Here is a 24079-nt window from a genome sequence, read left to right as displayed (position 1 = left end):
CTAAGAACATACAAAACTGTACTTCTAAAATAATTTATTGACATTTGTTTTTTTGTATCTATTATTTACCCCTCCCCACCCAACCCCACCAAACAAAAGAACTCCCTTTTGATTAAAATGTATATGCCTGATATATAAAATACTTGGTTAGATAACATGATTTGCTGAATTCTAATTCTCATTTACACTACGTACCTATCAAAATGTTAATGAAAAGTAATCACAGGGAATACTTTTTTTTTTATATTGGAAAATATTTACAAAATTTTCGTTAAAGAAACCTCTCCTCCTCCTGCATTGTATTAGCTTGATGCAAATAAGGTTAGGCTCCTTCCCGTCCCGACTCTTAAGTCCTGATAGGGACCAGTGCAATTCATTTGCATTGACTTTCTATTGTAGAGCTTTGGAACCAAGGGAAGGATCCAAACATAGCTACATTTTATCCAATCAGAAGAGCCACTTAGTGCTAAACTCTGATTCGTCCATTCCGCTTTCCATTCATCCAATCATTAGGCCACTTTAACAGCCAATCAGTGGTCTAGATGTCCGCCAATCAGCGAACGGGGCCGAAGCACGGCCTTTGTGTCGGGGGATGTCAGCGCGTCGGCGAAAGCGTCAGCCAATAGAAAAAGTCGTTGGTGTATGCAAATTAGGGTCCTATGACGCAGAGACGCAGCGTGAAGCGTGGGTATAAAAACGGAGGCATAAGGGGGGCCTGGAACGCAGAGCGGTTTGGTCGTTAGTCGGAGGAGCTTCTTCTGTTAGTTCGGCGACTGCGGCTCTTCATTGGGCAGCAGGAGCGGCGCGGCTGTCGGAGAAGCGGCGTAAAATTTCGGCATTGGGTAAGTGTTCTTGGGTTTACGCGTGACATGAGGCTCTGTCAGCCGTTGGTGTCGCGGGCCGCGGCTGTTGAGAGCCGAGTGCCGGCTGCTGCGGGCTGCCCAGGCTGCTTGCTGGTGCCGGCGTGGGGGGGACGGTTGGTTTTCCCTTGGGGCTTCGTTCCGGAACCATGTCTCCGCCTCTTTCCCGCTGGTGATTCAGAGGTCCCGACGCCGGGTTCCGGGCAGCCGGGCCTCCGCCCGTCGAGGAGGGGAAGTGACTCCTCCCCGCGCCCCCCCTCCCGGGGGAGGCTGTTGCTACTTGCAGCCTGAGTCATTAGGGGAGGGGGAGGAGGCGGCAGCCCTCGGCCATCTGCCGCCCGCCTTGGGGCGCGAGGAGGCGGGAGGGCAGGGGCGCCGGGCGTCCCGCCCCCTGCACTCCCGCCGCCGCATCCCGGGAGGCGAGCGTCGAGGCCCCGGAGTCAGGGATTTGTTCCGCAGGTGAAAGAAAATGGCCCGAACCAAGCAGACTGCTCGTAAGTCCACGGGTGGCAAAGCGCCCCGCAAACAGCTGGCCACTAAAGCGGCCAGGAAAAGCGCTCCCTCTACCGGCGGGGTGAAAAAACCTCATCGCTACAGGTAGGCAGCGCGGCAGGAAAACAATGACTCGGCGGCGCGCCGCGAGCGGGACGCTTCCTGCTGCTTGATCTGCGCTCTCGGTTAACCGGTGTCCCTTTACGCCTTCCTCTTCGCTTCAGGCCCGGGACCGTTGCGCTTCGAGAAATCCGTCGTTACCAGAAATCCACCGAGCTTCTGATCCGGAAGCTGCCTTTCCAGAGGTTGGTGAGGGAGATCGCCCAGGATTTCAAAACCGACTTGAGGTTCCAGAGTGCCGCCATTGGTGCGCTTCAGGTGAGGTGGCCGAGGCTGCGTGTAGCAGGGGCGGAGGGCTTGTGTGCGGTTCTCCTCCTCGGAGAGCGTTAATAGTGTGGCTCTTGTCCTCAACAGGAGGCTAGTGAAGCGTACCTGGTGGGTTTGTTTGAAGATACTAATCTGTGTGCCATCCACGCTAAGAGAGTCACCATCATGCCCAAAGACATCCAGTTGGCTCGCCGGATACGGGGAGAGAGAGCTTAAGTGAAGGCAGTTTTTATGGTGTTTTGTAGTAAATTCTGTAAAATACTTTGGTTTAATTTGTGACTTTTTTTGTAAGAAATTGTTTATAATATGTTGCATTTGTACTTAAGTCATTCCATCTTTCACTCAGGATGAATGCGAAAAGTGACTGACTGTTCACAGACCTCAGTGATGTGAGCACTGTTGCTCAGGAGTGACAAGTTGCTAATATGCAGAAGGGATGGGTGATATTTCTTGCTTCTCATGATGCATGTTTCTGTATGTTAATGACTTGTTGGGTAGCTATTAAGGTACTAGAATTGATAAATGTGTACAGGGTCCTTTTGCAATAAAACTGGTTATGACTTGATCCAAGTGTTTAACAATTGGGGCTGTTAAGTCTGACCATACATCACTGTGATAGAATGTGGGCTTTTTCAAGGGTGAAGATACAAGTCTTAACCACAGTGTAACTTACAGTTTCCTTATTAAAAAAAAAAAGTAAACCTGGCAGCTATAGAATACACTATGTGCATTTATAATAGCTATTTTATATATTGTAGTGTCAACATTTTTAAATTAAATGTTTTACATTCACATGTGGTGGGGAGTCTTGTCATTAAGGTGTGTGTAATATAGAGTCCGGTTGGTTTTCTCCTAACTAGACTGCACTTGTTTTTCATACGTAGTAAAATGCTTTGCGCATTATACCTTGCATAAGTCCTCATTCTACCACATGTTGACTAACCCTCTAGCTGATAATGCAGACACTAACGGGGGGATTTATTTATAAGGGCTCTAGAATATAATACAAGTTATTCACACCAGCATCATCTGTCACTAATATAGTAGTTAGTGCAGCTTTTCTTTGTGTTGTGGTTGGTCTCATAACTAGGTTGAGTTTTTCTCTGCCAAGAGGGAACAATACCAAACTTCTTTTCCTTGTGGAGTTTGTATTATAATAACCCTTAGGCTAAACTTGCTGTGGGGGAGGGACACACAGCTTCAGCTCATGGAACCTCTGCCGGTTAAAATGGTGTCAATCTGGTATAAGGTCCTGGGAAAAATCACTTCATAGAGATGGCTTTCTAAGTGGTTTTAAAATTTATCCTTCTATTGAAGTTTTTAGGTCAATTATGTATGTTGACTAAATTTACAAATAAACTTGTTTATCCAACTAAGTGTCAAAAACCTAAATTGAATGTTGAAAGCTTAATACATCCTTTATTTAGGTCCTTTAAGTTTATTTCAGGTTTTGCTTGGTAGACAAAGGAAGTATATTTATTTACAGAAATATTTCTACAAAGCATGTAAACAGCTCTCTGCTCTATAAAAATGCCATGACAGCTGTATATGCAGTGTGGACTTAAGACTCTTATTAATATGCTTCTCCCCCCTGCGCCTCTGTTGTGAAGGAAAGTAAATTTCTTTGAAATTCCAGGACTCAAATTTGGGGTCTGTTCCTGAACCTGTTTATGAAGCACATTTATAGATCTCTTCATATAGCGAGTTATTTTAACACAAGCCCACAGGTATAGAATCTTGTTAGTCTAAGCCGTTTTTTCAGTATGAAACTAGTGTTCTTGACCAATGATGGCCACCAGTGAAGCATAGTATGTCAGCAAGACATGGGCACAAGAACCACACCAATCAGACAAAAGAATTCTGTATAATTTGAAGTCAGTAGCTGGAGGAAGTCTCTATGCTCTGATAAAACAGTTCGGTGGGGTTTTTTTTTTTTAAGTTTGGGCTAGTTTCAAATTTAGGGTTTTAAGGGGTTTAGGATTGGAAAGAGGCAAGTCAGATTAGGATTGGGAATCTTGGTAATTTAGTGAGCTTTTTATGAGGTGTCAAAATCTGATACAGTATAATGAACTGGTTTCCTAGAAGGTGCATCATAATGAGTTCTGGAACCAACTCTGACAATTTACTTGCATTGTTCTTGTGAAGGACATTGAAATCCTAGCCAGTGGAACGTGGTGTGGAGTGTCTGGCAGTTCCAAACACAAGTAGAGAAACAGCTGTGGTGATGCGTCTCCTTGAGTTACCACTCGAGCTAGAGTAGGCGACAAACTTTCTCACCAAGTCTGCATCCCAAGGTAGGATTTTACGGGGCAGCTTGGAATCTGCTAAAATAGTGCAACTTACACTTCCATACTTTTAATTTTTAAGCCAACAGGCAGAAATATTTTCTGGTTCTAGGAAACTGCCCACATGTTATAATACCCATGGGTTAAAGTGGTAGAACAGTCTGAAGAGAAAAGCAAGCAAAAATTGGAGCTCATGAAGGCATCCTGTGCTGTTGATGGATGAGACAAAAATAAAGTTTTTAAAGTTTAGACTTTCTCATCTTGTTAATGGTCTTCATTTGGATGATAATGTTTTTCTTTCACAAAGTTTTGTGGGGGAAATGTCCAGAAAACCTTGCCTTCTGACTCAGCTGGTGGTGGGTGGGGGAGTGCATTCCTCAGCTCTCCCCGATGGTCGTGTCCTGGGGCTCCCCCTACCTGGTTCCTTGCAAGCACTGTTTTTTGCCTGGTGTCAGGTGTTGGGGCTGGGGTCTGCCTCAGTAGGAAAGCAGGCCCCTTCTGGAACACTTTCAGGTAGGGCAGCAGAGGGTGGACACAGTCTAGTCAGCTGTGTGCCATTGGACCCACAGGAAACTCCAGGGCTTGCCCTTAAGCTTCTGCAGGCGAGGGCCAGCCTGCCTGTGGACGCAACAGCACAAAGTTAGGGATCAGTGCCTCAGGCCTGTGGCCAACCTGCCCTGCCACAGAGAAGGACGAGGGGTAGTTTTCAGCACACCCTTCTGTAGCAGTCGTCTCACTGTGGGTAGCGTGGCCCGCTAGGCCCAAGAGCCTTGAGCCTCCGCCCTGGGCATCCCGCCCTCACCCCCACCTCCCCATCCGTTGACAGTCACCTCACCACGGCAGTCACAGCGCATTTCCCTGGGCCCCACCTCGGGCGCTGATACGAGAACACAGCTGAGCTCCATGTGCTCTGTCTGCGCTCCACGGCCTCTTCCTTCCCTCAGCCCATTGGCCGTCGCACCTGCCTCTGTAGGCATTCCTCAGGGATGTCAGCAGCCCAGACCCTTCCATCAAGCTGCGCCTGGCTTCTGGCCAGCAGCTCCAGCACAAGCAGCCAGCATTCCACCTACCTTCCTGAAGGCAAGGCTGGAGGAAGGCAGGAAGGAAGAACTGACCCTTGCCCAGGTTGCTAACCCAAATCCTTGCACCCTGCTCAGAAGGCTAATGTCCTTGGGCCAGGTGGCCGGCCTTTTGGCTCCCTGACTCCTGTGTCAGCAGGTCTGGGGAGTGAGCAAGGCTGTGGGCCGAGGTGGGTGGGTGCAGCTGGGACAGCTTTGAGTATATTCACAGAGGCTGTGCTGTGAGCAGGGACCAGAGGCTGTTGTCCTCCCTCCTGGGGTGGGTGGAGAGGTGCTTGCTCCCTGTGGTCCTGCCTGCTGCCCAGCTGCCCCTGGCAGTGAGGGATCCCACCCCGACAATCACCGTTGTTCCAAGCAGAGTCATGGGACTTGGGTGTGACGTGTCCCCAGCCTGTCCTGGTGTCCTCACCTGAGCCCTGTGTCCAGTGTCCTGCCAGGGACCCTCCACCCCCATTCCACCTACCCCATTGCCCTTCCTGAGAAAGAAGCTAAGAGGTTCTGCAGACACCCCCCCTCCACCCCAGCTAGGGAAGCAAGGCAGGGGGCGGCGGGGCGGCTCTTCAGTGAGGCTGTGACTCTTGGAGGAGCTAAAAGGTCACATGTGATCTGGAAAGGGGCACAGAGGGGCGTGGTTGGGCAGTCAGGGTCTGGGGTCTTCTCTCTGGCAGCTACCAGCCCCCGTTCAGGAAGCTGCAGTTCTGGGAATATACACAGTGGAAGGGAGAGTGGGCTGAAAGGGAGAAGGCCATCTCCAATTCACCAGTACCGGTGACAAGAAGGGCTCTGGGGAAGGGAGGCTGGTGGGCTGCAGGCTTCGGGCTGGCCGCCTTTGGCTGAGGGGTGTGTGAGGGACTGCACATGTCCCCAGGGAGATGGTGCCCGGGCTCCGTTAACCTCTACTCCCTTCCCACCCTCTCTGTCGGACACACTAGGCCCCAGGACCTTTCCCATAAGCGCCTCACTGCCTGGCACTGAGCCAAGAGCATCAGCATGGGGTTGGGTCCAAGGCCCAGCCTTCATGAACCTGAGGGTCCTGCGACAGTCCAAGGGCCTCTCCCTCCTCAGTGCCCTGCCTTTGACCAGTCTCAGTCTTCCTGCCCACCCACAGTGGCCTGGAGACCTGCCAGCTGCTGTGCATAGGGCGAGGTGCAGGGAGAGACAGCCGCAGCTGCATCCTGTGAGTCTGGATTTGCTCCCTGCCTGGCCATCAGCAGGGTGGTCGTCAGCCTAGAGGGCAGGAACTTCAGGGACACAGTGGGGGTACCAAATAAAACGAGGCCTGCAGCTGGCGCCTCTTAGCGGGGCACCTGAGGCCGGGGATGGACAAGAAGCTCCCGGTGCTCCGAACGCAAGACCTGAGTCTTGTCTGCCTCTGGAGTCGTGCCTGGCACACAGCACAGACTCCAGGCGTGTTTGCCGGCCGACCCAAGGCCCTGGCAGCCCCACAGCGCATCTGGCTGGATCTGCTTCTGGCATGAGTGGCGAAGAATCAGTCAGGTTCCCAAGAGCTTTGGTAACTGGCCTGGCTTCCAAATTGGGAGTGTTCCATGTAGGAAGTGGGGCTCCAGGGGTCCAGGAGAGCAGCTGCCCCTCCTGTTCCTTACTATGAGGCTGAGCTTTGGATTTTAATCCTCCAGTAAGCAGAGGCTGGCAGAGCAGAGGCTGCAGCAGGTCAGAGTGCTCCTGGAGACAGGGCGGTTGCTGAGAGAACAATCTCAGTATCAGACAGACCCAGGTTCAAGGCCCAGCTGTCCTACTTGGATGAGTTCCTTAACCCATTTGTGCTTCTTTTCCTCATCTGTAAAATGGGAATAAAACCACTGTCTACCCAATAGGCTTGGAAGGATTTAATGAGACAATGTGTGCAAAGTCTGGTGCCTTTAAAACCGAAGTCCAGAGCACTGCCCGATCAGAACGGGCACCGGTAGTGAACAACCAGTGCTGCCCTGCAGGCTGCATCTCCGCCCTGGTACCAGGGTTTACCACAAGCTTGACATTGGCATTGTCAACATTACAGAAGCTGTTATCACTAATGTAGCAGACGGGCAGAGGGGGCCCAAATCAGGAGATAGGTTAACCCCCTGGGAACAACAAAAAGAACCTCCCAGAATGGGTGAAAGGGTGAGCCACCTGCTGAGAGCAAACATTTTCAGAGACTGTAGATATTAGCTTGGGAGATATGGATCCAAGTCCCATCAGGAAACCAGTCTTTAACTGCAGCAGAGAGGCCAGAGCTGCATGAAGCACAGAGACCTTCACTGCATGAAGAAAGATGGGGTCCAGCAGGGAGGGCCCAAGGGCTAAGAATTGAGTGCAGGGACAAACACGGACTCTGGGAGAGAAGAGCCGCCTCTGGAAAACCTGTCCTCAGTGGTGGGCCCGGTCTCGCCATGACCTGGACAAACAGCTTGCCTAGGCCACTGGGTACTCAGCCGGCACGGGTGGTATTCCCACCACTGGATAATTTGTCCCCATGGGGGCTATTACTGAGAATTCTATCATGACACCTCAGTCCTGTGTGACAGTTGGCTCTGGTTGCTCTGATACAAGTAAGTTTTTTTGGCCAGCAGAGCAGAGGACAGACTTTGGGTGGCAGTGTCCCCTTTAAGGTGCCACCTTCCCCTCATTCTTGTGACATCTGGCCAGGAAATGGGAGGGAGGGTTAAAGGTCAGAGGCAGACTTTCTTCTGAACAAATTTTATGTAACATGCTAGATGGGATTCAAACACTGAGAGTAAACAGGTCTCCCAAATGAAATCAGTGTTTCAGAGTCCGGAGTGAGCCATCAGGAGCACCTGCCCTTGGGTCAAATCAGGTTTTCCAAGAACAACTGAAACATACAAAGGATGAAGATGGGTCAAAGGGAGTGTTTTCAATCAAAATGAAACAATGGAAATAAACAGAGGTGTGGGCTGCCTAGTGATCAGAATTCCCAGAAAGCTCTTTATTCCTTTGTCAGAGCATTTATCTCAGTCAGGGTGGGGCGAGGGTCAGATTGAGACTGCCTCCCTATCAGACCAAGGCTTTTATCTGGCCCACTGCCTGCTGGAGAGTCCAACAATGTCTGTTGTATTAATGGATGATTGATTATAATAGCAAACATTTATTCTGTGCTTACCAAGTGCCAGGGGCTGGGCTGGGCACTCTATGAAGATGACCTCATTCACTTCCTTTTGAAACAGTCTGTTGGGAAGGAAACACACTAGCCCCACTTTACAGATGAGAAACTGAGGCTCAGAGGGGTTAAGTCATCTGACCAAGATCACACAATAGTAAGGGCAAAGATTTGGGCTCAGAGCTGTTGGACATCAAAGCTGAGGTGGGTAAATGATGTACAGAGTCGGGGAGGCTTCTCCAGTCATTGCCTCGTGGGGAGGCATGGTTTGTGAGTTTAATTCCATTTTAACCAGCCCCAAGGGCCACTCACCGTTTTGTCTTGTTTTATTTTGCCTATGCCAAAAAATGCTTTACTGAGGAGTGCTCAAAAGGCCCATTTAAAGTGTATAATTCAATGGTTTCAGTATATTCACAGATATGGATAAACCATCACCACTGTCAATTTTAGAACATTTTCATCACCACAAAGGGAACTTGGTACTCTTTCCTAACACCCTCTTATTCTCCCATTCCCCTCAGCCCCAAGCAACCACTAATGTACTTTCTGTCTTTATAGATTTGCCTATTCTGGACATTTCGTCTGGATAGGATCATACAATTTGTAGTCTTTTGTGACTGGCTTCCTTCATTTACTATGTTTTCAAGGCTCATCCGTGTTGTAGCAGGTATCAGAACTTCATTCTTTTTATGGCTGAATAATATTCCCTTGTATAGGCCACATTTTGTTTATTCATTTTCCCTTTTGGATTGCTTCCACCTTTGGGCTAATGTGAATAGTGCTGCTATGAACATTAATGTACAAGGTTTTGTGTGGCTATATTTTTTCTCTTGAGTGTACATTTAGGAGTGGAATTGCTGAGTCATACAATAACTCTATGGTTAACATTTTGTGGAACTGCTTAATTGTTTTACATTCCCAGCAGCAGTGTATGAGCGTTTTGATTTCACCACATCCTCACCAACACTTGCTATTTTCTGTCTTTTTTTTTTTTTTAACTTAAGCCATCCTAATGGATGTGAAGTACTATCTCATTGTGGGTTTTTTTTTTTTTTTTAATTTGTTTATTTTTTGGCTGCGTTGGGTCTTCGTTGGCCGGCTTTCTCTAGTTGCAGCGAGCGGGCTTATTGTGGTGGCTTCTCTTGTTGCGGAGCACAGGCTCTAGGCACACGGGCTTCAGTAGTTGTGGCACATGGGCTCAGTAGTTGTGGCGCACAGGCTTAGTTTCTCCGCGGCATGTGGGATCTTCCTGGACCAGGGCTCGAACCTGTGTCCCCCGCATTGGCAGGTGGATTCTTAACCACTGTACCACCAGGAAGTCCCCTCATTGTGGTTTTGATTTGCATTCTCCTAATGACTAATGATGTTGAGCATCTTTTCATATCTTCTCTGGAAAAATGTTCAAATCTTTTGCCCATTTTTTTCAAGCTTTTAAACCTTTTCTTTATTGATCCCCAAGCCTTATATTTAATCTTTTTGCCCATTTTTAAATTGTCTTTTTTACCGTTGAGTTGTAAGAGCTCTTTATACATTCTTCTTTCTTTTTTGAAAAATTTATTTATTTAATTAATTTTTTTGGCTGCATTGGGTCTTCTTTGCTGCGCGCGGGCTTTCTCTAGTTGCAGCGAGCGGGGGCTACTCTTTGTTGTGGTGCATGGTCTTCTCATTGCAGTGGCTTCTCTTGCTGTGGAGCACAGGCTCCAGGCGCGTGGGTTTCAGTAGTTGTGGCACGTGGGCTCAGCAGTTGTGGCTCATGGGCTCTAGAGCACAGGCTCAGCAGCTGTGGCACATGGGCTTTGTTGCTCCGCGGCGTGTGGGATCTTCCCAGACCAGGGCTTGAACCCGTGTCCCCTGCACTGGCGGGCGGATTCTTAACCACTGCACCACCAGGGAAGTCCCTCTTTATACATTCTTTTTTTAAAAAAATTATTTATTGTTTCTGGCTGCGTCGGGTCTTTGTTGCTGCTTTGTTGTTTTTCTCTAGTTGCAGCGAGCGGGGGCTACTCTTCGTTGTGGTGCATGGGCTTCTCATTGCAGTGGCTTCTCTTGCTGTGGAGCACAGGCTCCAGGCGCGTGGGTTTCAGTAGTTGTGGCACGTGGGCTCAGCAGCTGTGGCACATGGGCTTAGTTGCTCCGCGGCGTGTGGGATCTTCCCAGACCAGGGCTCGAACCCGTGTCCCCTGCATTGGCAGGCGGATTCTTAACCACTGTGCCACCAGGGAAGCCCTCTTTATATATTCTTGATACAAGTCCCTTAAATATGATTTGCAAATATTTTCTTCCATTCTGTGGGTTGTCTTTTCACTTTCTTGATGGGGTGGTCCTTAGATGCACAAAAGTATTTTATTTTGATGAAGTACAATTTACATATTTTTCTTTTGTTGCTTGTGCTTTTGGTGTCATATCTAAAAAACCATTGACTAAGCCAAGGTCCCAAAGGTTTAACCTTATGTTTACTTCTAGGAGTTTTCAGAGCTGACTTTTGAATGTTCTTGGGGCAACCCCCTGAGCAGACCCCAAGCTACCCTGGCTGCAACCCTCCCCAAAACCCCCACTCTAATCCCGAAGAGTGTGCTTACATTTCAGCCTTTCCCTCCAAGGTTTCATATGTGGTGGCCAACTGTGGACAGGCATCCAGTCAGGAGCTGCGGACAGCTTGAAGGTTTAGGATGCAGGCTGGTGAGAGAGGAGGTGGCTAGTGTCAGACTCTGGGCACCAGGCCCTGGGACCAAGGTTCCAGGCTGAGAAAGCACCTGCTGGGGCCAACAGCCCAACCTACCTTGGCAGCTGGGTGGGTCCTTCCAGGAGGGGCTGGGCCCACTGCTGTCCATCTCCACCCTCCCTACTCCTCCATTGCTAGGAGCTGGGACAGCAGGTCCACTCTAGAAGAGAAGCCTGTAGAAAGTGACTCCACCAAACTTGGCTTTCCTTATTTCTATTTACACTGATTGTCCGGCTGCCCTCTTACAGATTTATGATCAGAGGCTGGTGACCTCTCACAGTTGCAGGACTTTAGGACCTAGGAGATCCTTTTGGGAAACCCAGGTGTTGGAAGCCAGCTCTATTGCTCCGGCTCGGGTAGATGGCTGGGTGGATGGGTGTGGACACAGAGAGGGGCACCAGGGCCAGGAAAGAGCAGCTCAGATCTCCCGGGCCGGCCAATACCCGCCCCGCTGGGCGCCCAGCACTCCTTTGGAAAGCCCGCCGCCGGCCCGCCCCGCGCGCCCAGCTGGTGGATTGGGCCGGAACCGCGAGCGGGGCGGGGCCAGCGCGGCCCGATTTGGGGCGGTGCGTGCAGCTCTGTGAGCCGACGCCGCGCGGCTCCGCCCCGAGCATCCCGAGCTGACCCGACTGCGCCCGGCAGAGCCGCAGGGTGAGTGTCATGGCCGCTTCCGAACAGCGCCAGCCCGGGGAGCTGCTGGCCAAGGCCCGGAGAGCCTTCCTGGAGGAGTTCGGGGCCGAGCCCGAGCTGGGCGTGTCGGCCCCGGGCCGCGTCAACCTCATCGGGGAGCACACGGACTACAACGAGGGCCTGGTGCTGCCCATGGTGAGGGGCTGCGCGGGAGGCGCCATCTCCCCGCGCGCGCTGTCGGGCGGGCCGCTCCGAACTTTTACTCCAGCCGAGTGTCGGGGACGAGCACGTGGGAGAGACCCTAGGACGGGGCATTTCACACGTTGGAAGGGAGGAAACGGGGAATCCGCGAGGAAGTAGGCTGTGGACCGCTGATCCTCGCCATCTCCTTGGGAGCCGCCTCAGATTGTCGGGGAATGCGGAAGGGGGCCCAACTGTAAACCGAGGCGAAGTAGCCCTAAGCCTCCTGGTCCAGCCCGTTCAGTTCGCAGAGGAGGGAATGGAGGCACAGAGAGGGCTAGTGATCTGCTCAGGGTCACACAGCTGAGGTGGAGCTGCCTTAGTCTGGGGCTATGTCCATCCCACCTTGCATCTTCCAAAATGGGAAGGCGTCAGAAAGAGCTCGTCTGATTCTGTTTTCCTATTGACCCACAGCCAGGAGCCCACGCTTAGGGCAGAGTACAGGTCTGCACTCCCGCTACACTGGCCCTGCCCCTGAAGACCTATGGGATGGGACCCAAGCCCCCCAAGGCCAGATGAACATGCAGGCTCTTCCCTGAGACACTCCCTATTCCCATCATGTTGAGCCTGGAGGTCACCTCCTTGTCTGTCCCTGGCCCCTTGGTATTGGAAGTTTTGCATACTATTTGTTTCTTCTGCCAGGCGCTGGAGCTTGGGACTGTGCTGGTGGGTAGCCCCCGGGCAGATGGGCTTATCTCCCTCCTTACCACCTCTGAGGATGCCGACGAGCCCCGGCGGCTGCAGTTTCCCCTGCCCACAACCCAGCGGCCACTGGAGCCTGGGGCCCCCCACTGGGCCAACTACGTCAAGGGAGTGATTCAGCACTACCCAGGTATGGGGCCCAGGCCTGGGTCAAATTCCTGTCTCTCAGCCGCAAAGCTCATTAGCTCATCTAATCCACTGTGGGGGTAGGCATGCAGGGTGGAGCATCCCCATTGTACAGGTGAGGAGACTGATGCCCCGAGAGGTTCTAGAACTTGCCCTGGGTTGCCCATGACACGATTGGAGGAGCCAGGGTTCAAACCCCAGCCCGTTGGTCTCCAGAGCCCTAAACCAGGAGAACTAGGAGACCGTGTCCTAGGAACCTCAGGGTAGGAGGATGGAGGGCGGCGGACCCCTTGGCCCAACAGGTTGATGGCCTCTGACAATTGAGACACATTTCCCTGGAAGCAGCTGCCAGGCAGTTGCCTCCTTTGTACCAGAATACATGCCCTTCTTGTGCTCATCCTTCCAGATGGCCCGTCTTACCATCATCCATTCTTTCTCCTGCAGCTGCCCCCCTCCCTGGCTTCAGTGCAGTGGTGGTCAGCTCAGTGCCCCTGGGGGGTGGGCTGTCCAGCTCAGCATCCCTGGAAGTGGCCACGTATACCTTCCTGCAGCAGCTCTGCCCAGGTACCTCCTAGACCCCAGCTCCCAACCCAGCCCTCCTTCCCTGAGGTCCTGTGATCAGAGCTTCCTACCCCAATTGTGGCTTTGGGGGAGTGGGTGGGGAATCTCCCTGGAGTATCATTGGACACATTGGGGTCTGCTCCCACCCTCCCACCCCTAGTGCTCCCTCCTGGGCCCCAGCCTTCCCACCTTGCCCTGTGCTGCAGACTCGGGGACAATAGCCGCCCGGGCCCAGGTGTGTCAACGGGCTGAGCACAGCTTCGCAGGGGTGCCCTGTGGCATCATGGACCAGCTCATCGCACTGCTGGGGCAGAAGGGCCACGCACTGCTCATTGACTGCAGGTCAGGGGCTCCCCTTGTCCCCTCCCACCTCGTAGGAGCTCCTGGATGAAACATGCGTGGCAAACAGACGCTTGGCCTTGTCATCTTCCTGGCTCCATCTCCATCCCAGGTCTCTGGAGACAAGCCTGGTGCCGTTGTTGGATCCCAAGCTGGCTGTGCTCATCACCAACTCCAACGTCCGCCACTCACTGGGCTCCAGCGAGTATCCCCTGCGGCGGCGCCAGTGTGAAGAAGTGGCCCGGGCGCTGGGCAAGGAGAGCCTTCGTGAGGTGCAGCTGGAGGAGCTGGAGGGTGAGAGCTGGCTGGGTGTACTGTGTCCTGGAGATGGCTGGGCACCCTGGGGTGAGGGGGGCTGCCGGGGTCTCGCTGTGGCTTTGACCCGGATGTACATCCCCTCACCTCCAGGGACCTCTGCCAAGCTCTGCCCACTCCCCCAACACTGCTGACTTAGCACTGCTTGAAATCTCCATATTGTTTTTTCTAATGTGAGGATTAAGTATCCACCGTGGAAAATACAGAAAAGTACAAAGAAGAGGACTTCCCTGGTGGTGCAGTGGTTAAGAATCCGCCTGCCAATGCAGGGGACACGGGTTCGAGCCCTGGTCCAGGAAGATCCCACATGCCGCAGAGCAGCTAAGCCCATGAGCCACAACTACTGAGACTGCGCTCTAGAGCCCGTGAGCCACAACTACTGAGCCTGTGCTCTAGAGCCCGCGAGCCACAACTACTGAAGCCTGAGTGCCCAGAGCCCGTGCTCCGCAACAAGAGAAGCCACCACGAGAAGCCCGTACACCACAACGAAGAGTAGCCCCTGCTTGCCTCAACTAGAGAAAGCCCGTGCGCAGCAACGAAGACCCAACGCAGCCAAAAAAAAAAAAAAGTACAAAGAAGAAAATAACAAGCTATAAGATCACTACCCAGAGATAGCCACTATTAGCATTTTAGTATATTTCCTTCCAGTGTTTTTCTACATCTGTATTTTCTTTTTTAAAATTAATTAATTAAAATTTTTTTTTTTTTTTTTGGCTGCGTTGGGTCTTCGTTGCTGTGCATGGGCTTCAGTAGTTGTGGCGAGCGGGAGCTACTCTTCGTTGTGGTGCGCGTACTTCTCATTGCGGTGGCTTATCTTGTTGCGGAGCGCGGGCGCTAGGTGCGCAGGCTTCAGTAGTTGTGGCACGTGGACTTCAGTAGTTGTGGCTCACAGGCTCTAGAGCGCAGGCTTAGTAGTTGTGGCGCACGGACTTAGTTGCTCCATGGCATGTGGGATCTTCCTGGACCAGGGCTCAAACCTGTGTCCCTTGCATTGGCAGGCGGATTCTTAACCGCTGTACCACCAGGGAAGTCCCAATTTAAAAACTTTTAATTGAAATATCCTTGACTTACAATGTTATGTTAGTTTCAATATCTGTATTTTCAAGGTTGAGTATACGCAGTGTTGCCACCTGCCCTTTTTTTTTTTTTTTTTTTTAAATTTATTTATTTATTTATGGCTGTGTTGGGTCTTCGTTTCTGTGCGAGGGCTTTCTCTAGTTGCGGCAAGCGGGGGCCACTCTTCATCACGGTGCACGGGCCTCTCACTATCGCGGCCTCTCTTGTCGCGGAGCACAGGCTCCAGACGCGCAGGCTCAGTAATCGCGGCTCACGGGCCCAGTTGCTCCGCGGCATGTGGGATCTTCCCAGACCAGGGCTCGAACCCGTGTCCCCTGCATTGGCAGGCAGATTCTCAACCACTGCGCCACCAGGGAAGCCCTGCCCTTTTTTTTTTACTTAACATTATCTCAGAGCCCTTCTCTATGTCATGAAAGGCCTGTCATCAACACGGCTTTTTAAAGCTACATAGCATTTCAGCATCTAGGTGCACTGTAATTTACTTAACCATTTTCTGGTAATCATACCTAACACCGAGATGGATTTTTTTTTTATATAAATTTATTTATTTTTGGCTGCTTTGGGTCTTCATTGCTGCACACAGGCTTTCTCTAGTTGTGGCGAGCGGGGGCCACTCTTCGTTGCGGTGCGCGTACTTCTCATTGCGGTGGTTTCTCTTGTTGTGGAGCACGGGCTCTAGGTGCGTGGGCTTCAGTAGTTTTGGCGTGCAGGCTCAGTAGTTGTGGCACACGGGCTTAGTTGCTCCGCGGCATGTGGGATCTTCCCGAACCAGGGCTCAAACCCTTGTCCCCTGCATTGGCAGGTGGATTCTTAACCACTGCGCCGCCAGGGAGGTCCCTGTGATGGGTTGGTTTTTTTGTTTGTTTGTTTTTATTTTTGGCTGCATGGTTCTTCATTGCTGTGAGTGGGCTTTCTCTAGTTGCAGTGAGCGGGGGCTACTCTTCGTTGTGGTGCTCGGGCTTCTCATTGCGGTGGCTTCTCTTGTTGCGGAGCACAGGCTCTAGGCATGCAGGCTTCAGTAGTTGTGGCTCACGGGCTCTAGAGCGCAGGCTCAGTAGTTGTGGCGCACGGGCTCTAGAGCGCAGTCTCAGTAGTTGTGGCTCATGGGCTTAGCTGCTCTGCGGCATGTGGGATTTTCGCGGACCAGGGATTGAACCTGTGTCCCCCGCATTGACAGGCAGATTCTTATCCACTGCGCCACCAGGGAAGCCCCCTTGATGGGTATTTTTTTTTTTTTTTTGGATGGGTATTTTTATACATAATTCTTTTTCTGCATTTTCTTTCTGTTTTCTTAGGATTAGATTATTAGGAGTAGGATCACAAAGTCAAAACATAACTCTTTTTTTTTTTTTTTTGGCCATGCTACATGGCTTGTGGGATCTTTTTTTTAAATTTAATTTAATTTAATTTAATTTATTTTTGGCTGCATTAGGTCTTTGTTGCTGTGCGCACGTTTTCTCTAGTTGTGGCGAGCAAGGGCTACTCTTTGTTGCGGTGCGCTGGCCTCTCATTGCGGTGGCTTCTCTTGTTGCGGAACACGGTCTCTAGGAGTGCGGGCCTCAGTAGTGTGGCTCACAAGCTCTAGAGCGCAGGCTCAGTAGTTGTGTCGCATGGGCTTAGTTGCTCCGCAGCATGTGGGATCTTCCAGGACCAGGGCTCGAACCTGTGTCCCCTGCATTGGCAGGTGGATTCTTAACCACTGAGCCACCAGGGAAGCCCGGCCTGTGGGATCCTAGTTCCCCAACCAGGGATCGAACCCGGGCCTTCGGAAGTGAAAGCGTGGAATCCTAACCACTGGACCGCCGGGGAATTCCCATAACGTGTATTTTTAAGTTTCCTGATACACATGGCCAGGAAGATCTATTGAACAGTTTAAAGGTCATGTAAACATTAACTCATTTAATTCTCTCACAACTCTGTAGAGCAGATATTGTTATTATTCTCTCTTTTTTTTTCTTTTTTTTTTGATTGGGGAATGTACAGTAAGTGGCAGTGCTGAGACTTGAACCCAGGCTGATCAGCTCCATCCTCCTGACTGAGGGGCCAGGCTGCTGGCGTTGGGAGCTGTGCCCTCCCTCGCATTGTCGGGGTGCCCATCTCAGAGACCATCTTGTCCTTGGTGAACTGTCACCTTCAGACCTGCCCCACCTGCTCTCTGCAGGTGACTGTGGCCGAGCTTTTCACACTTGAGCGCTTTTGCCATTTCTTCCCTCCACCTCAGCCCTTCCATCCGCTGCCTCCCCCGGGGGTCTCCCTCTACCTCAGGAACAGTGCTGCCCTCTGCCTGCCTTTCTGCCCTCTGCCTGGCTCCTCCCCTTCTGCTTTGAAACCTGCCCAGTTTTCTAACCTCCTAAAATAGAGTCTCCTTCCCATGCCAGTCCTCTGGGAAGAGTACCCATTGCTCACGGCCCCCGTTTTCTCATTTCTCCTCATTTCTAAATCCTCTGAATATGCCCGCCCGTCTCCCAAGCCACCCGCCATGATAGCTCTCCCAGGGGTTCCCCACAGAAACCTGGGGGTTGCCCTCCCTGCCCTCTCAGTGCCAGATCTGCTTGGCCACAGCCCCGTGTCTCTGCCCAGGCCTGCCCCAGGCTTTGTCCCCAGCACAGAGCGCCAGCCACGGCTGCTCCGCGGAGGTCTCCGATGGGAGCCTGCAGCCCCCCACTGGGGTCCTGCAGCCTTCGCCTGACCCTGACAGAACGCCTCCTCCTTCCCCTGGACGCCTCTCCTTTTGACTTCCCCTTTTCTGTTATTTCCTCGCCCTTGTCACTGCTGTCTGAAACTTCAGAGCCACCTCTGAGTCCTCCCTGCCCTCCTTTCCTTCCTCCCCACACCCGGCCTCTCTTGGTCTCTGACTGTTTTAACAGCTGCCATCTCCTGGCGCTGGCTTCTCCCAGCAGGGCCCCCTGCTCAAGGCAGTCACTTTCGTCAGCTAGAGCTCAGCTCCATCCCTCCCCTGCTCCAGAACCTCTCTGGCACCCGGAATTAAGTTGTAAAGTCCTAAGTGCTCAGGGCTGCCATCAGCGACTCAGCTTGCTCTGCCCGCTTCAGCATTAGCCAGTGGGACGGCTTGCTGGTTCCCTGGGGTGCCCCAGGCAGACCTGGTCTGTACCCCAACTCTGGAGCCCTGGCTCTCGGAGGCTTCGCTGTTAACTCCAGCAAAAACACCAGCAGGACTTTTCCTTCCTGTTCTGTCTTGGCCTCTTGAAGGCAGCATTGTGTCCCACTCACCATGGAAGCACCAAGAGTCTGGGGCTCAAACTGCTGTTTATCGAGCACCCGCTGTGTGCCAGGCACCCTGCTGGGACCACTCCATGTGTCTGCTCACCCAGTCTTCCCTGCGCGCCAAATGAGGCGGGTGTCCCCTTTTATAGTCGAGGAGGGGAGGCTCTGAAACCTTGGTCACCAACCCGAGGTTCTACCCAGAACTCAGTCAGAACCAGGTCTCAGACTGGAGATGCCCCCGCACCCGCCCCCCCCCCCAACCCAGCCAGTGCCCTGGAGCCATCGTGCCCCTTTTCCACATGCACAGGGGCCCAGAGGCGGTGGATGGCGGGTCTTCTGACTCCTTTTCCGCCCCAGCTGGCAGGGAGCTGATGAGCGGGGAGGCCTTCCGGCGGGCGCGGCACGTGGTGGGTGAGATCCAGCGCACGGCCCGGGCAGCAGCCGCCCTGAGCCGCGGCGACTACAGAGCCTTCGGCCGCCTCATGGTGGAGAGTCACCACTCGCTCAGGTGAGATCCCGGGTGCCCAGCACCTCCTGGTCACAGGCTGTCCCCTGTGCCGGATGGGGCTGGTTCACGGCCTCCCCCCTACCCCCGCGTCCTCTCTGCAGGGATGACTACGAGGTGAGCTGCCCCGAGCTGGATCAGCTGGTGGAGGCCGCGCTCTCTGCGCCCGGGGTTTATGGCAGCCGCATGACAGGCGGTGGCTTTGGTGGCTGCACGGTGACCCTGCTGGAGGCCTCCGCCGCTTCCCTAGTGATGCAGCACATCCAGGTGGGCAGGTGCCAGAGACCGGGGGGAGCGGGAGAGATGGGTTCCCAGGGCCGTGCTGTGCTCAGACCCCACCCCACCCGTCCCTCCTACAGGGGCAGTACAGCGGGACCGCCACCTTCTACCTTTCCCAGGCGGCCGACGGCGCCCAGGTGCTGCGCTTGTGAGGCCCTCCCAGGCCGGCCCACGGCAGGCCTGCCCTCCAGCCTGGGTGCTCAATAAACTTGTATTACCTCCGGCTCTGATACCTGCCTGTCTCCAGAGGTGGATGTGTGCTTGGGCATCAGAGAAAGGTGGGTATAAGAACTGCTCCCTTGCTCTGGGCAGGCCCCAGAAACATGGACAGGGCAGAGCCAAGCGGTAGCAAAATCTTTTATTAAGTGGAGAACAAAGCTGGGACCTTGTCATGCTGGTCCTAGCTCTTTGGTTACAAATGGGCTTGGGCCCAGGGTAGGAGGGCAGCCGAAGGGCCTTCCGGGACCACTTCATGCCTCCCAGAGGACACCTACCCCCTGCTCTGTGGCCAGAGGCACCGGTCCTGTGATCAGCATGTGGGTGGGCTGGCCGCCAGGGATCCAAGGATGGAGTAGCTGAGGCAGCGCCAGGGAGAGGAGGTGGGGGTCGGGGGCTCAGGTCTGAAAGAACTCTTGGTCCACGTGGGTGCTGAGGGTTCCACTGGTGGTCAGCGTCCGGCTCACAAACTCCTGTGTCACGTGCCGGGTGAGGGAGCCATGGGCTTCCAAGTGCTGGGACCCCAGGGTCAATCCGTCTGCAGGGGAAGAGGTGTTGAAGGGTCTACCTGGGTCCCCAACCCCCTCTCCTCTGTTAGCGCTGTGCTCCCCCGGGAGAGCCAGGAGCCCCCGCCGGGCAACTCACCCAGTAGGACGGGCTCAGTGGTGCTGGAGTGGGTGGTGGTGATGCTGTACTCTCCTGGCATTGGGTGCTGGAAGAGCCCCAAGTGGCTGCCCAGCTGTGGGAAGGGGCCTGGAGTGGGCAGAGGGGCCAGTCAGAGGGTGGTGCCAGGAGAAGGCGTGGCCAGAGAAGGGGTGCGGGTGAAGAAGGGGTGAAGCAGCCTACCTCCATCCTGGGACTCGATGGTGATGATACCCTCACGCTCCGGCCCGAAACCTTGGGTGGTCTTGGCCTGCACCTTGAACTTGTAGGGCACGTTCTCGCTGAGGCCTGGCACGGTCAGCCGGCTCTCGGGGCTGTCACCATCCACCAGGAACGTGGTGGCCGGCTCTGGGCAGGGAAGATGCCTTTAGCCTCGGTGGCTCCCTCTCCACCCCTCCCCTGGTCCCCCTGACCCTGGGGCGGGCAGCACCTCCTCCGTGGGCCATCTCACAAGTCACCAGGTAGCCGAGGATGTCGCCATCAGGCCTGCGCGGCCGCTCCCAGCTCAACTGCAGAGAGTCTGGGCTCAGGGCGGTGAACACCAGTGGGCCCGGGGCGCTGGGCGTGCTCAGAGTGAAGGCAGAGCCTGGGGACAGCAGAGGAAGGGTGTCGGTGGATGGGTGGGTGGGTTTGTGGGTGCAAGATGGGGGGGCAACTGTCAGGGTGGGGGGGGCAACTCACCCGGCAGGGGGCAGAGTGGGCTCTGTGGGTGCACCTGTGACTCGATGGTGATGACACCCTCGCGCTCTGGGCCCCAGCCTTCCTGGCTCTGGGCCCGCACGCGGAACACGTAGGAGTGGTTGGGCAGGAGGTCTTCCAGCACCACCGAAGTCTGGCTGGGGTTGGGGATGTTGAGCTGATGCAGCTCACCTGGGTGGGGATGGAGGCAGGTAGCAGAGCAGGATTATTCCTTATTCCCATCCCCGGCCTGATCCCAGCCCTTCCCTAGGCTACTGTCAAGACCTAGCCACCAGCCACCCAGCATTAGTTGTGGCTTGGGTACAGGTAGGGTCAGCCTTGTATAGTGTGGTTGGTTGTTCAGGTCGAACGTTATACGAGGGATGAGTGGAACCTGAAATCCCATCTGCGTACGTTGGCTGTTTATGGGCCCAGGTCATGCTGCCGTGAGTGTGTCTGCCCACGGAAGTGCCACTTCCCGATGCCTGAAAAGACATCTCATAGGCCAGCAGAGGCCCTGGGTCCCTAGGCTGGTGAGGCCTTGTTAGGCAAAACCTAGCAGTGGGAATGATCTGAAGAGACGCCCAGGGAGATGGATGAGGACCCATCAGAAGAGGCAGTGGGGGTCTTGGAAGAGAGAGACTCTCTCAGAAAGGTGGGGTGATGGGGGGAGCATTAGTGTTCAAGGGACTTGGGTGGATTCCTGACAGTCGGGTGTCCCCGTGTGTCAGCCCGACAGCAGCCGTGTCTCACCGCCATTCAGCAGCTGGTACTCCACGCTGTAGCCCTGCAGCGCCCGCTCGCACTGCGGCTCCTGCCAGCTTACTTTCAGAGACGTGGGTCCCAGGGCTGAGAACACCAGGCGGGTGGGTGTGTTGGGCACACCTGCAGCCAAGCGGGAGCCTGGAGACAGGAGGCCACAGTCAGCCGGTGTCGGCGGTGTCTGGGCAGGAGTGCTAGTTCTAGCCCTGCCCGCCCTCAGCTGTGGTGCCTGCACTGACCGCTGGCCAGGTGGCCCACTCACCCTGCAACACCCTATCCAGGCCACCCAGCACCTCCTGAACGTCCTCAGAGTGGGTGCGGGCCCTGCCTGTGCCGAGACGGGGTGAGCCCGTGAGTCAGCCGGCCCCCACCCTCCTCAGCTGGCCTGGCCCCTCTCCTGCCCCAGCCCAGCACCCCCGGAGGACGGAAGCCGCGTTCGGCACCAGCGCTGATGTGGATGGAATGGAGGGTAAGGTGGCACGGGCGGCGGCGGCGGCGGTGGGTGGATGGGTGAGAGATGGAGCAGGACAGCTGTGGAGGCACAGGATGGCCACCCCTGTACTACCTGGGCCCCAAAAGGGTGCTGCTGGCTGCCCAGCCAGGATTATAGAGTCTCTTGAGTCCCCGGAGTGGGGGACCCCCTTCATCTGAGCCCGACTCCAGGACCCCAGGGCCCAGGACAGCGGAAGCCTGCTCCTCCCGTGTTCCCAGATGGGAGGGAGGCCTAGGGCAGGACAAAACAAGAGTGAGAGGGCAGGAAGTGTGCATGTCAGAGGATGGGCAGGAGGGCGACGGCAGGCCAGCAGCCCGAGCGTCCAGGAGCTGGAAGAGAGGAAGGATTAGGGGGAGAGCAGGGGAGGTGGCGGGCACTCACTCTGGGAGGAGAGGGAGGTGAGGGTTGAGTAGTCCCTGGGCAGCGTGGCCGAGTGCGAGTGTCCCGTGCGGGTCAGCGAGTGGTAGTCCCGCGAGAGGGTGGAGGACGTGCTCAGCACGCGGTGGGACAGGTGTGGGCTCAGGTGGGTGCTGTAGGCGGCGTTGCTCACAGTCATCCTGTGCAGGGAGTTGGCACTGCCCGGGAAGGCAAAGTCCATCCGCCCGTTCACCAGGTGCTCTGTGGGGTAGAGCAGGGTCACCGGACCGGCCCGCACCAGGCCTGGAGCCCCTCGGGGCAGGCTGCGGCCCTGGGAATTCCCTGGATTACCTACCCTCTGGGGGCCCTTGGCGTAAAAACAACCTGCTCCCCTTGGCCCGCCAGGGACAGAGGTCCTTGGAGGAGTCCAAGGGCCCCCTAGGCGTCTGCAACTCAGGTCCTGTGGCCTGGCAGGACGCCCCTATGGACGGCCGCTGACCTCAGCCGGGGACTCACTGCCCCTGCAGTTGGCCCTGCCCTGGGGAGAGCCCAAACGCCTGCCCTTGGGTCCCCTGAGGCCTCTGAGGGGTCTCCTTGGGCACCAGGGCCTGCCCCCTGGACACAACAGACTTGGAAGTTTGGGGGCAGTCCAGCTTTGGGGAGAGCCCCAGCGCCTGCCCTGGGGTCCCTTGGCTCTGGGGTGGGAGCCGGGCAGCCTGGCCGCGGTGGGCTCTGGCTGGAGCCCAGAGGCAGCAGACCAGCGAGCCTAGGTGGGTGCGGGTCAGGGCAGGCCGGTCACCTCCCTCCCCGCCGGTGCCCCGCGCGCCCCCTTCGGCGGCGCCGTCGTCCAGGGGCCCGCGGGGCGGCTCGGCAGAGTCGGAGGAGCGCCGGCTGCTGGCCGACGGGCGCGGGATGAGCTCCGGGGGCAGCCGCCACGTGACGCGCCGCAGGTCCAGCTCCTCCCCCAGCAGGGGCTCGAACTTCCAGCCGCTGCCGCCTTGGGAACAACGAAGGGCCGCGTTGGCACCGCCGGGAGGCGCGGGCGGCTGCGCGGAGGGGCTGGGGGAGGAGGCGGGTGGCGCTGTGACGTGAGCCCATCCTCTGGCTCTCTGGGGTCCGGGTGTGTGTGCCGAGGAGCCCGGTGGCCCGGCGAGGCCCTGGCCCGAGAGGTGGAAGAGGGCGGCCCGGGCTGCAGCCGGCGAGGGAAGACCCCTGGACCAGAACCTGGGCTCTGTCGCCAGCTGTGAGGACTTGCTGCTCTGAGCCTCAGTTTCCCGTCTGGATAACGGAGGGAGTGAGCTCTCCCCTGCCGGCCTCCCAGGGGCACTTCCAGCAGCCAGAGTGCGTCACAGGCAGCCAAGTGTAGTGCAGCTGAGCTGGGGCACCTGATTCGTACCAGCTGCTCTTTACTTCAGACCCTCAAAACTCTCAAGACCCTTGGGCTTGGGTTCCTTAAACCCAAGCTTGACGCCACGGAGGCCTGGTATAGGCAATGATGGAGGAAAATACAAATCCCGGAGGATTTTCACTAATGGTAGTGTGTGATTGGCAGCCCATTTCACAGATCAGAAAACAGGCACAGAGAGGGTGACTCATCTGAATTCCTGCAGTGGAGCAGAGCTCAAACTGAGTCCCCAAGGGTCCCAGTCGAGGGCTCTTTGCATCACACTGTACAGGAATCAAGGAAGGAGGAGACACTGCTTTGTGGCCCCCAGAGCCAGGCCTGCCTCCTGCCACATAGCCCTGTCCCTGGGAGGTGGCCCGAGTCCATGGCACTGCTGGTGGGCCTTCGAGTCTCAAAACTGTGTTTCCAGTCCCAGGTGCACGAGCCTGTGTGCATGTGCCCCAAGCACAGGTCTGTCTGCCTGTCCTCACACACAGACATGCACACGATTCACTTGGGCCACGTCGGCTTTGTCCCCTCTGTATCCAGAGCCAGTGTGGTGCCTGCCAAACTGTCGGCTTTGTAGA

General features: G+C 55.0%; 3 protein-coding genes across 8 annotated transcripts in view; 2 read left to right on the top strand and 1 right to left on the bottom strand.

Annotated features, from left to right (window-relative positions):
• The first annotated feature begins 690 nt into the window (after positions 1-690).
• H3-3B (H3.3 histone B) lies at positions 691-4280 on the top strand. Its single transcript, XM_082371467.1, has 4 exons — positions 691-842; positions 1320-1457; positions 1577-1730; positions 1827-4280. The coding sequence occupies exons 2-4, from the start codon at positions 1330-1332 to the stop codon at positions 1953-1955; spliced, it is 411 nt and encodes a 136-aa protein (XP_082227593.1). The 5' UTR covers positions 691-842; positions 1320-1329; the 3' UTR covers positions 1956-4280.
• Positions 4281-11538: 7258 nt separating this feature from the next.
• On the top strand, positions 11539-19169 carry GALK1 (galactokinase 1). Its single transcript, XM_082370976.1, has 8 exons — positions 11539-11765; positions 12453-12642; positions 13083-13202; positions 13406-13541; positions 13651-13832; positions 18513-18663; positions 18765-18927; positions 19020-19169. Exons 1-8 carry the CDS (start codon positions 11601-11603, stop codon positions 19089-19091), a joined length of 1179 nt encoding a protein of 392 aa, XP_082227102.1. The 5' UTR covers positions 11539-11600; the 3' UTR covers positions 19092-19169.
• Positions 19170-19278: 109 nt separating this feature from the next.
• ITGB4 (integrin subunit beta 4) overlaps positions 19279-24079 on the bottom strand; it is a 30853-nt gene continuing 26052 nt past the window's right edge. For 3 of the 6 annotated variants that reach the window (XM_082370967.1, XM_082370968.1, XM_082370972.1), the window contains 9 exons: positions 22908-23105; positions 22133-22369; positions 21824-21982; positions 21250-21399; positions 20500-20688; positions 20249-20404; positions 20002-20166; positions 19801-19908; positions 19279-19693 (listed from right to left, as the gene is read on the bottom strand). In XM_082370967.1, coding sequence (XP_082227093.1) covers positions 19554-19693; positions 19801-19908; positions 20002-20166; positions 20249-20404; positions 20500-20688; positions 21250-21399; positions 21824-21982; positions 22133-22369; positions 22908-23105 — 1502 coding nt within the window. In that variant the 3' untranslated portion in view covers positions 19279-19553. The remainder of the gene's footprint in view (positions 19694-19800; positions 19909-20001; positions 20167-20248; positions 20405-20499; positions 20689-21249; positions 21400-21823; positions 21983-22132; positions 22370-22907; positions 23106-24079) is intronic. The other 3 variants (XM_082370969.1, XM_082370970.1, XM_082370971.1) reach the window with 3 other exon arrangements.

The sequence above is a fragment of the Balaenoptera borealis genome, assembly GCF_965194805.1.
Source record: "Balaenoptera borealis genome assembly, chromosome: 20".
Lineage (NCBI taxonomy): Eukaryota > Metazoa > Chordata > Mammalia > Artiodactyla > Balaenopteridae > Balaenoptera > Balaenoptera borealis.
The sequence above is the reverse complement of the archived record's forward strand: the minus strand, read 5'-3'. Positions and strand labels throughout refer to the sequence as shown.